Raw genomic sequence first — 14,669 nt, forward strand, 5'->3', positions numbered from 1 at the left:
CCAGTTCTAATGGTAAGGGAAGCTGGTAATGCGGTGTGGAATGGAGTCGTCATTAAATTTGCTGTTATTGCACGTGCTTTTTATGATATGACCAAATAAAGCCAATTTAAACACTAAATGTTTTAAAACGTAGAAGTGTGTGGGTATATCAAGATGTCCACAGGGTGGCACTGCAATCAAACTGGTAGTCACCTTGAAGCCTGCTAGGCTTTGGGGTAACAAAGGTTACTATGGAGACCTCTCACGTCTTTTGTTATCTAAAGTGTAAAGATGCCTAACAGCTGCTACATGGGCCCTTTTATGAAAAACAAAAAACAAAGTAAAAAGAAATGAACCTTAAAGTTAATATGTAAACAATGAAATGTGTGATAGTTGCCATAAATAGTCGACTTAAATAATTTATGTCTGTGTGTCAGATGTGACGCTTCAGCAATACAACTAGCGCAGTTTTAGCAAGTTAGCGCTAATATTAGCCGGCTAGCGTTAGCTGATGCTTCCTACAAGCTAGCCTTGGCTAGCTCGTAGTTCACGCTGGGAAGCAACTCGAAAATCTCAGCGACACTGGCACGGCTCAGTTAATGCATTTGTGGCGGAGTGTTGACGTTAGAAAAAAGCAATGATCCCGCTAGTTGTAGTGAGGCTTGACTGGCACCGGTTACGTAGAAAGCGTAGCTGTGGGCGGATCTGCGGTAACCAGTAGCTGAGCTGGACCTCCTCCGCAAGACGGGCCAGCAATGACGGATAGGGTTGATCCAGCCGGGGTTTGGATTCTGAGCCACCAGACATGATTTTATGAAGACCACCCTACAAGTAAGAGTTCCTGCTCGATGTACAAGTGTAATTCTGATCCCTCTGCTGATGGCGTCGGTGAAATAACGTGAGGAGGAATGGCAGAGGGTGGATTTTCCTATCTGAATCCTGCGAGAGGAAAGAGGTCGACAGATTAGGGAAAAAACGCGCAGCGATACTTTCGTTCCCTCCACAAAGCTTTCGGGGTCAAATGTAATTCTGCTTTGTGCAAACTATACGTGTTCATTGTAGTAAAAGGGTTTGCCTCGGAAAATATATGTTTTTCAATCTTGCAGTCTGCGAATGTGCGACTACATGTATATGACAGTGACAGCCATGTTCACAAGCTGGCTACAGCCGCGTTAGTACAGGCGGAGCAGTCTCTGTCATAATGGCTTACTTAGGAATTTTAGTGTTGCAATGCTAATTGCGGGGGTGGTGTCGTCTATATAAAGCAGGGTGTTGTCGCAAAGTGGCATTTTTTCTAACGAGACGCGATTAAAGGTCTTGGAATGGAATTGTGTTGCGTTCACGGGATCCCCTACAGTTTTCATTAGAAACATCAAAATGTATGCGGAATACAGAGACAGAGTGGAGTTTATTTAAACTACGGTGAAAACCGGTACTTCAGGTTTGTTATTTATATGTAATTTATTGTGCTAAACGCGTTAAGGCAGATACATGAACAACTAGTGACAGTGCAAAGAAACGTCCCTTTCAATTGAATCGAATTGAAAAATGTAATAAATTGCATCGATCTTTCTAACGTGTTGTTAGCTGTTAACATTTAAAATATCTAACGCCTGGATTATCTCTAAGAGGTTACTGGAGCGAGTAATAGCATACGTGTACTGTTTTTAAGTCGTGCACGTACGAGAATTTTCGACACGATCGTGAACAGGCATCCATAAAAGCGTCGGTGTTACGCAATCGGGGGAGGGCTGTCCATGCAAAGAGAGGAGGGGGACGTAGGAGGATACGTGCAAATACAGTCCTGAGCACAAAGTACCTATCTTGTGTTCTGACAGCTTTTGTACACGTAAAGCGACAGACGGGCTTGTCTGACTGATTCGGGACGTTTTCACCGAGAGGATCCGTGTACGGAGAAGAGCACTCCCCCCGGGTTTGATATCAAGAGTTGCTGGTAAGACGCTCGGGAATGATCTTTAATTATTATATTTACATCTTTGACGGTGTTAAAACGCCACTTAATAATAAAAATGTAAATAATAATCAATATCCTGACGGTGGGGGAATTGACACAAGCTTTAAGTGCGCCACCAGAGGGAGTAGCATGTTTCAACACTGCTCTGACTGGTTAATGTGTAAAAGGACAGTTTAAATTCCACCGTAAAAACATCAGCAGTTTAACTGAAACAAGTTAATGTTTGAGTTAATGTCGCGTTCGGGCGCTACATTTGGTCACGACTCGCTGGTATTCCTTGAGGAGCTGTGTGGTGTTTACATCAGTGCTGGCCCATTAAAACCCGAGCCACGTGTAGGTAGCTGGGGACCATGTGGCCATTGTAAACACTGCTGCCTTGTGGGTCTTTATGTGCTGTAACGGGCTCTTTCTGTTACTTTTACCACCCAAATGCGGACTAAGTAGTCAGCTGGGTGTATTTCAGTGAGGTTTTTTTTGTGTGTGTGTGTGTGTGGGGGGGGGGGGGGGGGGGGGGGCAGTTTCTGCCATAGCTCGGAGCCAGCTGACACTGTATCGTGCTTCTATTGTGCTGTTAGGAGTATATTGTATTATGTAATGACACCAGCGCTATTTGCATGGAACTCCTTCCCAGCGGTCGGCCACCCTGATTATTAGGTTCCGCCACGTATCAACGTAAATGTCAGTATTGCTACAGGAAAGGTCAGACTCCCTCACGATAAGCAGACAGTTTGGGATCACCGGCGGGTCACGTCCCTCCCACGTCTTTTTGTGTGTACCAGTGAGTGTGGTACGGTGACAGCAGAATACAGAAGGGGCTGACCAGTCAACTGCTCTCAGAGTCTTTGTTTCAGGGACCTAAACTCAATTTAGAGGCTTCAGGACGGGAACGGAAATAATTAATAAAGCAGTTTGTATTACTGAACATCGCTAATGTTATTAGGCTGCTGTCAGGGATGTGAAAGTAATAACTGAAGCTGCAGGAGCTTTTCTCCACGGACTTTCTTATTCACATATGAATTGTGATTTATTTATTTATTTCTGTTAATGTAACCTGACAAAAAAGCTGATATATCCTTGCCAGACTGTATTTTCCACAACCCAAATGTTTTTATTTGGAACAACTCCAGATATATTCAAATTTCTGTTATACATGTGAATAATAAAACATTCATTCCCCACATTATTGTTGCTGGAAATCGGTTTTGCCTAAAATGTTAACTGGAGAAGATTTGATTTGATAGAAACGGATGTTCATTTCCTCCTAACTTGGATATATTTCTAATCAAAGCTGCTTCTTCTTTTTTCTTTTTTTTTGGGGGGGGGGCTGTTACTCTTTAATATGGCTGATACTAATGTTTGAAATAAAATTTTGGCTGATAGCTAATACAAATATTTTGTTATTATTATTGTAACTTTTTGTTTGCATTTTGTTCCAGAAACACAAATTAATTTATCTTAATTTTTAAACTTAACGTTAACATAAAAAAACAACAACAACAAAACGCATGTTTTAAGGTTTGTCAGCTAAAGATAAGTATCGATATTGATATCTGTAAACTGATATGAGTCAACAAGGCCAATTCAAATATGAAGCTGATCTGTGGGTGCGTACCTGTTCGGTATGCTGACCTTTCTCCTCGGTGGTAGTTCACATGTTTTAAAAATTCCTTCGCTGACAAAGTAACCAAACATGTGTTTGACCTGTGCGTAACCTATCTGAGCAGAATGTTTTAAGTAAGAGCAGTTTGATACATCACTGCTTAAAAGAACCAAATTACTGAGGTTATTGCTGCATGTGTTTGCTAATAGTTTCCCAGAATTTGAGTTCAGAGGAAGTTTATGACATTTTGTATATTTAACAACGCTCAGGCTGTTTTTAATCAGCCGCTGAAACATAAACGTAAGTTAACTTGATGAGAACAAACCTGCCGGCGGAGAGTGGCAGCACGGCATCTCCCATACAGTTTTTATTACCACATTTTATTTTGCAGTTCAACACTGTCACCACACGTTCATGCTAAAGCTGTCAGAAGAGCCCATAATGCAAGCTCATATACATGCATCGTTAATGCTTTCTGCAACCTCCAATGCCAGTAATGAGGAGGAGGCTGGAAATATGACAGAGTCAGTTTTGTGTGAAGATTTAAGGGCACGTGTGTGAGCGAGAGAATAACGGAGTACTTGGAGATGGGATAAACAAGATGTGTGAAAGCTTCCCTCAGAGGTCAGAGGTCACTGATTAGGATGTCTACGTGGAGCTTCAAGCCAGACTGTCGTTCTGATCTCGCTTCACCTTCCTCACACCTCCTTTAACTTTGTCTCTCTCTTTCGCTCTCTGACACACGCGCACACACACACACACACGTGTGTGTACACACACATTCTCTCTGCTGTCGTCTCATTAATATCATCGCCATCTGCTTCATATGTAACAGCCCAATTAGAGAGACGCACTTTGACCCTACCTGTCCAAATTTAATTTGAAGGTTCACAGTCGTCCCTACGCTCTCCACTCTCCTTACACGGTCTCACACACACACACGCGCGCGCACGCACACGTAATCCTGGATATAAGCAATCCAGACTTTGACCTTTCATCGTTGTGTCTCTGCAGGGCCTGAGCTGTGCAGCCTTGTATAGGTTTGGTTTTCACCCCCCAAGTGTCCCGTGGATATCAGCTGACCATGGTGGTCTGAGCAGAGAAAACGGGAGGAAAAAAAAAAGCCTGGCGCAGTGTGTGTACACTCTAACACAGCGAGGCTTGACCAGCAGAGAGAAGAGCCGGAGCAAAGAGGAGGGGAAAACAAAAAAAGCACATTTAAATACAAAATGTCTCAAAACAGAGAACTTGTGCTTTTCTACATAAGGTATAAACTCTCCCAGAGAAACTATCCTCTCAACCACATAGTACTCAACGAGCCTTCGAACAGGACTGATGGGGGGGCAGCGGGGTTGGATGAGGAACAGCGAATAGACACACACGCCAATGGGACTTTTAATGGCACGAGTCCCGGGACCCCACCGGCATCCCCGCAGCGGCGGCAGCAGCAGCCGCCATCAACGACGGACCTCGACGCAGTGAAGGAGGCGCTCCGGGACACGGCCAATGAGTTCGAGCTGCGATACGCTCGTGCCTTCAGCGACCTTCACAGCCAGCTGCACATCACGCCGGCCACGGCCTACCAAAGCTTCGAGAACGTGATGGACGAGGTGTTCCGGGACGGCGTTAACTGGGGCCGCATCGTAGGGCTTTTCGCGTTCGGCGGGGCACTGTGTGTCGAGTGCGTCGAGAAGGAGATGAGCCCCTTGGTGGGCAGGATCGTAGAGTGGATGACGGTCTACCTAGACAACCACATTCAGCCCTGGATCCAGAGCCAAGGAGGATGGGTGAGTCACACACACAGAAGCGCGCATGCCATTTGCTTGTATAGCCTCTTTCATATAAGGGCTCTTTAACATTGCGGCCTTTAATTACACAGGCAAGGTAAGCTCAGGTCGCCAGCATGGAAAATTTCCTTGCTGCCACTTTTACTATGCAGTCAGGTGGAAAATAAGGTTAAAACCTGCCCTTACTTTTCCCATCTACGCCTGCTTTTGTTGCTATAGTGATAGCGGTGTTTTTGATCATATGTGCCGTTTCCCTGTCAAGAGCAGATTTGCTCCATTGTGCTAGTTGTGAGGCTTTCCTGCCTGTGTGGCTTGACCTCTAGAGGATCGTTTTGTTGTGTCTCGGTAATCTAACAAGTCGACATGAGACAGTGGCTGGCTCCATAACCTGCCAAGAAGAGACTTGAGATTGGATCTGATGAAGATGGAAATTGGAACACACGTGGCTTCAAGAAACATCTGTCTTTAAAAGCAGTAAAAACAAGCCTGCCTGTGTGGTCAGCAGCTAGTGCAGCTGTTTTCTAATTGATCAGCATCACGCTGCTCAATGAGCTGAATCGAAGTGGGAGATTAACAGCCTAAATCAGGGTTCTGGGAGTCTCCTGCTGCCTGCCTGGGGATCGAAGTTCTGTCATCACAGGGCAGGATAAAGTCCAAGGCTTTTACAGATAGCCCTTTTGTTTTGCTCTGGTCAGTTTATCGGCTCTGTGCTTTGTTTTTTTTTGTTTTCTTTTTCGTTCTTCCACTCTCTGATCATTTTATCTGTGCAATTTTTTTTTTTCTTCAGTTGTCTTTCACCGAGGCAGCTGCATGCAGATGAAAGCTCAGGTTCCCCCCCCTCCCTCCTCCTCGGGTTAGTTTTAAAGTCAGCCACACTGGTACGGACAGTACCAGCGTGTGTTTGTGTGTGCTCGTGCACACTTTGAGGACAGATAAGGTCAGCTCTTTCCCTTTGTCTCAGCTATTTGATGGTATGTAATAGAGCGGGAGAAGAGGGGCTGATTATATTTATACCAGTGCTCTATAACACCAGGTCAAAGGTCGACTCTATAAAAACCAACATCCCTGTGGCTGAAAAGCTTCCAAAAAAAACAACATGAAAGATCATTGCTCTGCTGTTTATACTGTAGATGTTAAAATATGCATTTCTTTCACCACCTTATCAAGTGGTGTCAGGTTATGGAAGCGACTGACAAGGATCTGATTTGTAAGAGCTTTGCTGCTTTTAAATGCTAATAATGCAATTATTTGACTATCTGCTGAGAGATCCAATGACAAAGCACCTGTAGGTCTGAGCTCAAAATGACACCTTTTTTTGTTTTGTTTTTTGTTTGTAGCCACGTGGTGTGGCACAATATCTCATTAGCTTCTTGACTGAGTGCTATGAAGTTTTCCGCACTCACTTCTTGCTCCCTGTCAAACTGCAATAATGTCGCAATATCCGATTTTATTTGACAGTTATAGCCAAACTCAGTCATGGAAACATTACTGTTTTTGTATCTATAGCTGAATGACACAGTGACCACTTGGACATTACGGTAGTTAATGACTACTGTCTCCTAAACTTATACAACGTCTAAGTGCGATCACTATTAACAACTGTTTTTCTCCAAATATGTAATCAAGTGTTAGTGGCTACTCGGTACGTGTTAGACGTTTATGGTGACGATAGATGAGCCGAGAGCTTACAGGTTAATCTGATGCTTCATCCGATTTTCACATCCTGACCGCAAATGGATGTTTTCAGTGTTGTCATCGCAGTCTTATCAACACATATGTCATGATCTCCATGATCTCATAGTCGAAATGATCCAGGCACCCCACGCTCACACTCTCAAACACGAAGGCATTTTGCTTAGCAACAAGTTAGACTAATTAGTTAAGATGCTGAAGATAGAAGCTTGCGGTTAGTGGCCTGCGTGTCAGTGTAACCTAGACTCGGAGATATGAATGACTTCATCTGAAATGTTCAATGGATGTCATCTGCCAGCACGGTTTCACTTCTGCCTGATGTTGAGCACATGATGCCACTTCCTTCCCTCTGTTCCCCCTTCTCTTCCATTTCTATAAGTCACTTTCATAATGGTGCTCCACTGGCTCGTTTAAGGGGGAAAAGAGCTGCTTTTGACATGTGTCCTGTGTAAGTTGCTTGTGAGCTGACACACTTTGAGTCGAGGTATTCATACTAAAACAAACTTCAGGAGGTGGTTTACCACTGCAGTTCTATCTTTTATGCCTCCCCCCTCCCTTTGTCACAGTGTCATTGCCTTCTTTTTGTGGGTTTGTCTGTTCAAAGACAGCCTACACTTTCCCTGAAACGCACCAGAGTCTCTGAGTAAAACCCACATGAGACTTTGTTTTTTTTTGTTTTTTTTTTTTGGTCTTTCATTTCCCTCTTTTCTTCCTTTCCTCCCCTGACGCCTCCTCACAGGGATGAAGCACAAAACCGTTGGCAGATGTGGGTATAGCTGTGAGGCAGGTGTGCCCTTAGTGTTAGCTGATGAAATGTTAGTCCGCCCTAAGCAGCAGCAAGGTCACTGTTTCAGTTTCACTCAGCAATCACTCTTTCTCATTATCTTATTATCGCACGTTTTTACTGTTTGGGAAGAACCAAACGGCTCAGGGTAGTTTCCCAAAAGTTGGGAATTTACAGCAGGTTTTAAAGCTTCAGAAACAGTCTCGCATTCATAAGACTAAACACTTATTATCAAAGCAGCTTGTTTTCCAGTAGTACTGTGCAGAAATGCAGCACAGTTTTGTGGATGGTCTATGATTTACACAGATTGTTTCAGTTTTTTTCCAAGAAAAATACTCAGTGACTTAAATATCAGTAGGGCTACTACAAAGAAAGTTCAGTATAGCCTGTCTCTTATCAGTGATAAGGTTTGTTTTTTGTTTGTTTTTTATCACCCAGGATTTCTTTATCAGGCGACGTGTGCACTCCCATGAAAGGGGATTTCTGATCAGTAGTTTGACTCTTCTGCATAAAATAAAAAGCCAGCTAATTCAGACAGGTGACAGAGAGCTGTTAAGCAGGGTTTTTACTGCATATAAAAATTTAGTGACAACAAACCCAGGAGTGTTTTTAAAGTACTGTGAATTTCAAGTTGGATTTTAGTCACTCGAGCTTTAATGCATTTAAAAAAAAATCCATCTATGTAATGTCCAGTTTTGTGCTACGTTAGGTAACAGAAGTTATGTGCAGACTAATCCTATCTATGACCACAGTCACCGTGTCGAGCCCATTTTGAGCCGGACAAACCAAGTTGGTGTGCAAACCAGGATCGCTCTCAGAAAATTGTAAAAGCACAAGTTAATATATAAACCTGACACATTTTGAAATAAACGAGATGTCACGCATGTCACACTGAGTGAAAATTAAACACTCCACCATCATTAGAGAGAAATCTTAGCAAGAATTGTTCTTTTTGCTTAAAAAAGTGAATAAATAAAATAATATCTTCAGCTTTGGTTCTGTGAAATAAGAAGTAGTAATTTTATAGACTGAAGTGTGAGAGTTGGAATCTGAATCGCTGCTTTTTAAAACGTTGATGCGAAGAAAACCTGTGACATTGTTTTGACCTGGTGGAATCAGCCGAGGTGCCAGTTTAAATATTGTAAAGTGAACGGTGTTTTGATCAAGTGTCGCTGTCATAAAAGCTGATAAAGCCTCAGCCTAAATGATCCCGCCGGAGCTTATTTTGGAGCCTCCTGTGTCCAGGACGCCGCGATATTTAATGGTAGCTCGGTGTGCGAGATAAATCCGTTCAGCCACAGCTTGTGGTTTTTAAAGAACAACAGGAGCAGAGCCATATATTGTCTGATAATAAACCTCCTTGGCAGACAGCAGCAGTAGAGACAGTGCTATCGACCTAATAATGCTGTTTCCAGCAGAGCAGGCAGTGGCAGTGATTACTCAGTGGAGATTGAGCCGCCTCAGGGTGGGGGTACAGGGTTATTACCAATTATAGATGAATAATATCTCAACCTGCTACTGGGGGAAACAATGTTTTTTTTTTTTTCTTTCTTTTTTTTTTCCCTCCCTGACAGACTAATAAAGCCTAAACTCATTTAGAAGAACCATGTTGCCACAGTCTGGGGATGCTTGGCTGGAGCTGGATGGGTCGAGTGGGGGTGTATGCAGAGAAACTAAGGAAGCCCATTAGTCCAGTTGTTGTGCTTTGTACTTTTGACGTTTTTGCTAAGGTGAAGGAAAAGTTAACTACAAGAAAAATGAGCAGTGAAATCCTTACTTCAGCTTTGCTTTTTCTTTTTTTTAATCAGCCACTTATGGCTGTGCACACTATATGCCACGTTTTTCACTCGCACTTAAATGAAAGTCTGGCTTTTCTTATTGTGAACAAACCTCATCAGATCCTACTAACAAGAACCTAGTTTGTATCTACAGCCTGATGTAACGTGTAACCTCAGTGTTGTAAAGCTCTGTAATTGGACAAAAACAGTTATACACTGTTACAATTCTTACAGCTACTGTAGAAGTTCTTTGCCACAAATGTGTAGTATTACACTCAGTATATCACTCCCTCCACAATGAGCTGATGGTAAGTGACTTTTGTTAGAAACGTCAGCAGCCTTTTGTTTTAGAAATTTTTCTGGTAGCTATATATTTATTTATTTTAAGCAGCACAGAGACAGCAAAAAAACCCAGAACATAAAATGTAATAAATGTCGACCTTTGGAAGCAAAGGACAGATAATAAACTGCATGTTTTATGACAAAAAACTATTCTGAACTATCTCTTTTCTCAATTTTCTGTCAGAGCTGCCCGAATTATTCAGAAAAGGTCCTCAAGTAATTTCAGTCAGCTTTTCTTTGTCCTGAAGTGTTTATGTAATTATTTCTAGTTGTAGGGTTAGAATTTCTATTAGTTTTTTGGCACTAAAACAAACAAACTGACTTTCTTACAGTTTGTTTCTTTGTTATCATAAAAGTGGCCATCTGAATACAAAAGCAGAAATAGCAGGGAGTTACAGGAAGGATATTCCTGTGCAGAAGTTCCTCTGTACGTGGTGGGATTGTCCCGAAACCTACAGACAGTCAAGACGTCGTTGTGTTTTTCTTTATTTTTCAGCCTCTTGATGAGAGATTGTTAATCACACACACAGTGTTGATGTATGTGATTATGAATGTAGGCTGTTGTAGAGTGGTTAGACACCGAGGCTGTAATTAAGGGTCCACAGAAGGTAAGCGCATTGACTTGTTTTGACTAGGGAAACACCTGAGTTGCCTTTGTGCTGCTCTCTCCTCTGCAGACTTACTTAACCCTCGGTCTCTCTCTCTGTAATTAACATGCACATAGGATACACAGTTACATCCACAGAGTCGTCTGTCAGACTGTCCTAATGTATTGCAGCAGGAAATCGCACCCTTGGGACCTAAGCTGGCTGCTTCAAAACCCCCAACCCCTCATCCACCCCCACCGCCACCCCCCCTTCCAACCTTGAGTATCTGTACCCTCCCTCTGTTTCCCTCCCGTGTCCTTCGTTCTCCTTTAAATGCACAGCTCCTTACGACAATTGAACTTTTTTTTTTGTCCCATATTTTTCCATCTGTGCCCTTCCTCCCCTTTTTGTCCTCCTTTTCACTCCTTTCCCTCCTCCTCGGCACCCAGCTACGTCCAGTCCAAAGACCACAGCAGCTAAACGTGTTCCAGCTCGCACATTGCCGCAAACCTCGTCAATCTCGCCATTAACCCTGTGCACCCGTGTTCCCGTGCTCGTCCTCCACATCACCCATAACATCATCATCAACACTATCGATTCCCTCCCACTTGATCCCGACTCACTCCCACCCCCTCCCACGCAGCTGCCACCGTTCCTTCATCTTCCTTCTTCTTTAACATCTCCCTCCACATCATCCTCCTCCTCCTCTCCGCTTTATCACTAATAGCTCACATGCGGCCAATTAAGAGACACGTTTTTATATTTTCGTGGCGCTTTCTTTGTTTTTTTGCATTAAGGATGGCGTTCTGCTCACGAAGCAAAGTTTCCAGGGACTGATGGGGTGTTTGTTTGTAAGCACACGTGTAGCGTGGGTGGTTGTTGTCTCATATATCGTATCGTTTTTATTGTATGGTGGCGCACTGCAGAGGGGAGGGGACGGCGCCAAGTCAGACTGGTCATGTGACTACCTCAGACAAAGAACCTGTGGCCACATAGACACAAACACAGAGGAAAATGGGCTATACTGGCTTTTTAGTTGTGCCCACAGGTACAGCGTTGCATCGCAGACAAAGCCTTCGCTGATATGAAAGCAACTTTGTCATTGTCACATTCTTTGACTTGTGACACACACAGAGACACCCCCCCCCTCCTTTTTTTGGATCAATGGCGGGCACTTTTGTTGGACCGGCATCAATAACTGGCTTTTTGCAGTGGGCGGCTTTATGCAGATTGATCTCTGAATGTAGCTGCTCACCCGTGGACATGTCTCTATTGTTTCTGTGTGCATACGTTAAAGCTCGCGCATTAGTTTTTCATGATCTGTGACACCGGACGTGTGTGTTAGCGCGCGTGCTCGTAGTCAGTGGTGGGTGTCAGAATCACAGCTTGAGGATGGCAGCAAACAGATTGTATGATTCAGGCGCCACCAGCTCCATGACAGGAACATCAGACAGGGACCAGTTGTGTGTTTTTTGTTTTTTTTTAAAGTTGTCTGGCGCTTATGTTCGTGTGTGTGTGTGTGAAGTGGGGGGTTCTACTTGAAGAAAAAGGGCATGGAGGAGCTATTCTTGTGTTGTTGTGGTAGCCATGTCTGGGAGGGGGGGACTAAAAGCAGAATTATTTTGGTCAGTAATTGGGATCTGGATGATTTTATATCTAATCTTATATTTAGAGGACAATGGGGGAGCCGAAGCCAACAATCAGCCAACACCTCAGTGAAGCAGTAAAAAACACTCCCCGGGTTCAACTATGGAAAGACTTTTACTTCTTCTAGAACATAAGTGTCAAACTCTGGCCCGCGGGCTAAATTTGGCCTGCAGCCTAATTACATTTGGCCCGCGAAGCCATTATAACTGGCCTGATGGTATTATACAGCTAATATATATATTGTCTAGTATTAAGCTTTGCTTGTTCCATATTCAGTTTTTCAGCAAAACTTGTTTCAATTCAATTCAATTTTATTTATATAGCGCCAAATCACAACATAAGTCGCCTCAAGGCGCTTCATAGATACAGAGAAAAAAACCCAACAATCATATGACCCCCTATGAGCAAGCACTTTGGCAACAGTGGGAAGGAAAAACTCCCTTTTAACAGGAAGAAACCTCCGGCAGAACCAGGCTCAGAGAGGGGCGGCCATCTGCTGCGACCGGGTCCATAAGAAAAGATTCATTCTTATATCTGGAGGAAGATTTTGTTTTTTCAATAAATATTAATGTTAGACCGCGACTTTGTTCCAGTTTTGAATTTTGGCCCACTGTGTATTTGAGTTTGACAATCCTGCTCTGGAAGGTTCTTGTTGACCAAAAGCTCTTTTTTTTTTCTTTTTTTTTTTCATCAGCTTAAAATGTGAGATTCACAAAAAGAACTTCATACGAGCAATAAATCATTCAAAAAGTCATCTTTTATGGACGTTTTCTTGCTTTGCTTTGCTTTATTGTTGAAATCCAAGCCTGGGCTGTACCGTTGCTAATGCTTTTTGTGTTAGCTATCGTGTCTGAGTATTGATGGATATTTACCTCAGTTTGTGGAAGAGTGATAATTTCAGGCTTTCTACTTTCTCATCGTCTAACTAAGGAAAGAGAAAATATTTGAAAATTCTTCTTTGATTATTTTTATATAAACACACAGTGGCTATTTCATTAGCTACTCCTTGCTAGTACTAAGCTTTCAGAACTGCTTTAATCCTTCATGCAGAGATTCAACAAGGTGCTGAAAACATTGCTCAGATATTTTGCTCAATGTTGACGTGATAGTGCCACAGAGTTGCTGCAGATAGGTCAGCTGCACATCTTCGATTCCACCACATCCGAGAGGTGCTCAGTAAAGCCTAGAGACGGTTGAGTGGGAAAATCCTGGTAGATTGGGAGTTTCTAAAAAGCTCAGAGCAGCCTGCTTTGAGCTTCAGTAGATCCTCTTTACCATATCTACATCACAGCCCTCAAATTTCCAGAGTCACATTAACAATCTGCTACCACTGCAGTGGTTGTTTATTTATTTATTCATTTATTTTGCTGGGGGAAAAAATCAAAATAGAACAGAAAACCTAGTCAACAGCCACCAATCAAGGATTCTGGTTTAGATTCTTAAAAGCTATCTGATTGGTGGTTTAAGTATTTGCTTTAACAAGCAGTTGAACAGATATACCTAATGAAATGGCTTTATAATAGCTGAAAGAGCTAGTCTTTAAGTGTGTGTGTGTGTGTGTGTGTGTGTGTGTGTGTGTGTGTGTGTGTGTGTGTGTGTGTGTGTGTGTGTGTGTAACATCGGTTGGTCATGTGAGAGACGAGACCTGTGGCCCCGAAGCGTCTCACACACACACAGGAAAACACAGCAGTGAGATATCAATACATGCTCCTAATGAATACACGTGCTGCATCTAGACTGCATCTGATTCTCTTTATCAGCGTCTTCTCTCTCTGATTTCGAAACCCAGACTGGTGTCACAGCAGCGAGGCATCTGTGCGTTCCATATCCAGACGCTGTTTATGTACACAGGACGGATATCCAGCTGTGTAATAGACGTGTGTGTGCGTGCGTCTATACTGCCAGCACTCTGCGGCACGCCGGGCTGTTAGAGCGGTTTTGCCAGACTGGTAGACATCAGACTGCCACTGTAGTGTGTCTCCAACTACCCACGCACCCCCCACCCACCCAAAACGCTGGCAGAATGAAGAAGCATGGACTTCTAGAGAGGCAAATGCAGACAGAGAGGAACATGAGGCTTGTGACTCAGCAAGACAAGGATGCGCATGAGATGCATGTAGGTCAGTAAGTTAAACGGGCTTTGTGGTGCAGTCTGTGCGCACCGTGATGGTTCTACACATGCACTTCGAGTGCATACGAGCAGAACAGCTGGATGTTTGCAGCGCTCGGTGGAGATGCTACATTCAGTTGCTCTACGTGCTGCTCCACTTCTGAGTGGCTTAGTGGGGAAATCAGGTCACAAGCAAACCCCCCCCTTCTCCCTACATCTTTCTCTCCAGTCTCCCCTCTCCTGCTGTCTGCTTGCCCCCTCAATTTGTAGGCCACTCTTCGTCTTATGTCAAACATATGTATATGAGAGAGAGAGACAGAGAGAGATGCATGGATGTATCTTATGTCTTTACATAGATCTAATATCTGCCTGCCTCTCTTCTCTCATT

The 14,669-nt window shown here is 43.4% G+C and overlaps 1 protein-coding gene across 2 annotated transcripts in view; it reads left to right on the forward strand.

Moving 5' to 3' along the window:
• Nucleotides 1-824: 824 nt before the first annotated feature.
• bcl2l1 (BCL2 like 1) overlaps nucleotides 825-14,669 on the forward strand; it is a 33,323-nt gene continuing 19,478 nt past the window's right edge. The window contains exons 1-2 of one of the 2 annotated variants that reach the window (XM_023153132.2): nucleotides 825-1,420; nucleotides 4,569-5,341. In XM_023153132.2, coding sequence (XP_023008900.1) covers nucleotides 4,784-5,341 — 558 coding nt within the window. In that variant the 5' untranslated portion in view covers nucleotides 825-1,420; nucleotides 4,569-4,783. Of the gene's footprint in view, nucleotides 1,421-1,459; nucleotides 1,934-4,568; nucleotides 5,342-14,669 lie in introns of those variants that run through there. The other variant, XM_004565484.5, reaches the window with a different exon arrangement.

This window comes from Maylandia zebra, linkage group LG20, assembly GCF_041146795.1.
Source record: "Maylandia zebra isolate NMK-2024a linkage group LG20, Mzebra_GT3a, whole genome shotgun sequence".
Taxonomy (NCBI): Eukaryota; Metazoa; Chordata; class Actinopteri; order Cichliformes; family Cichlidae; genus Maylandia; species Maylandia zebra.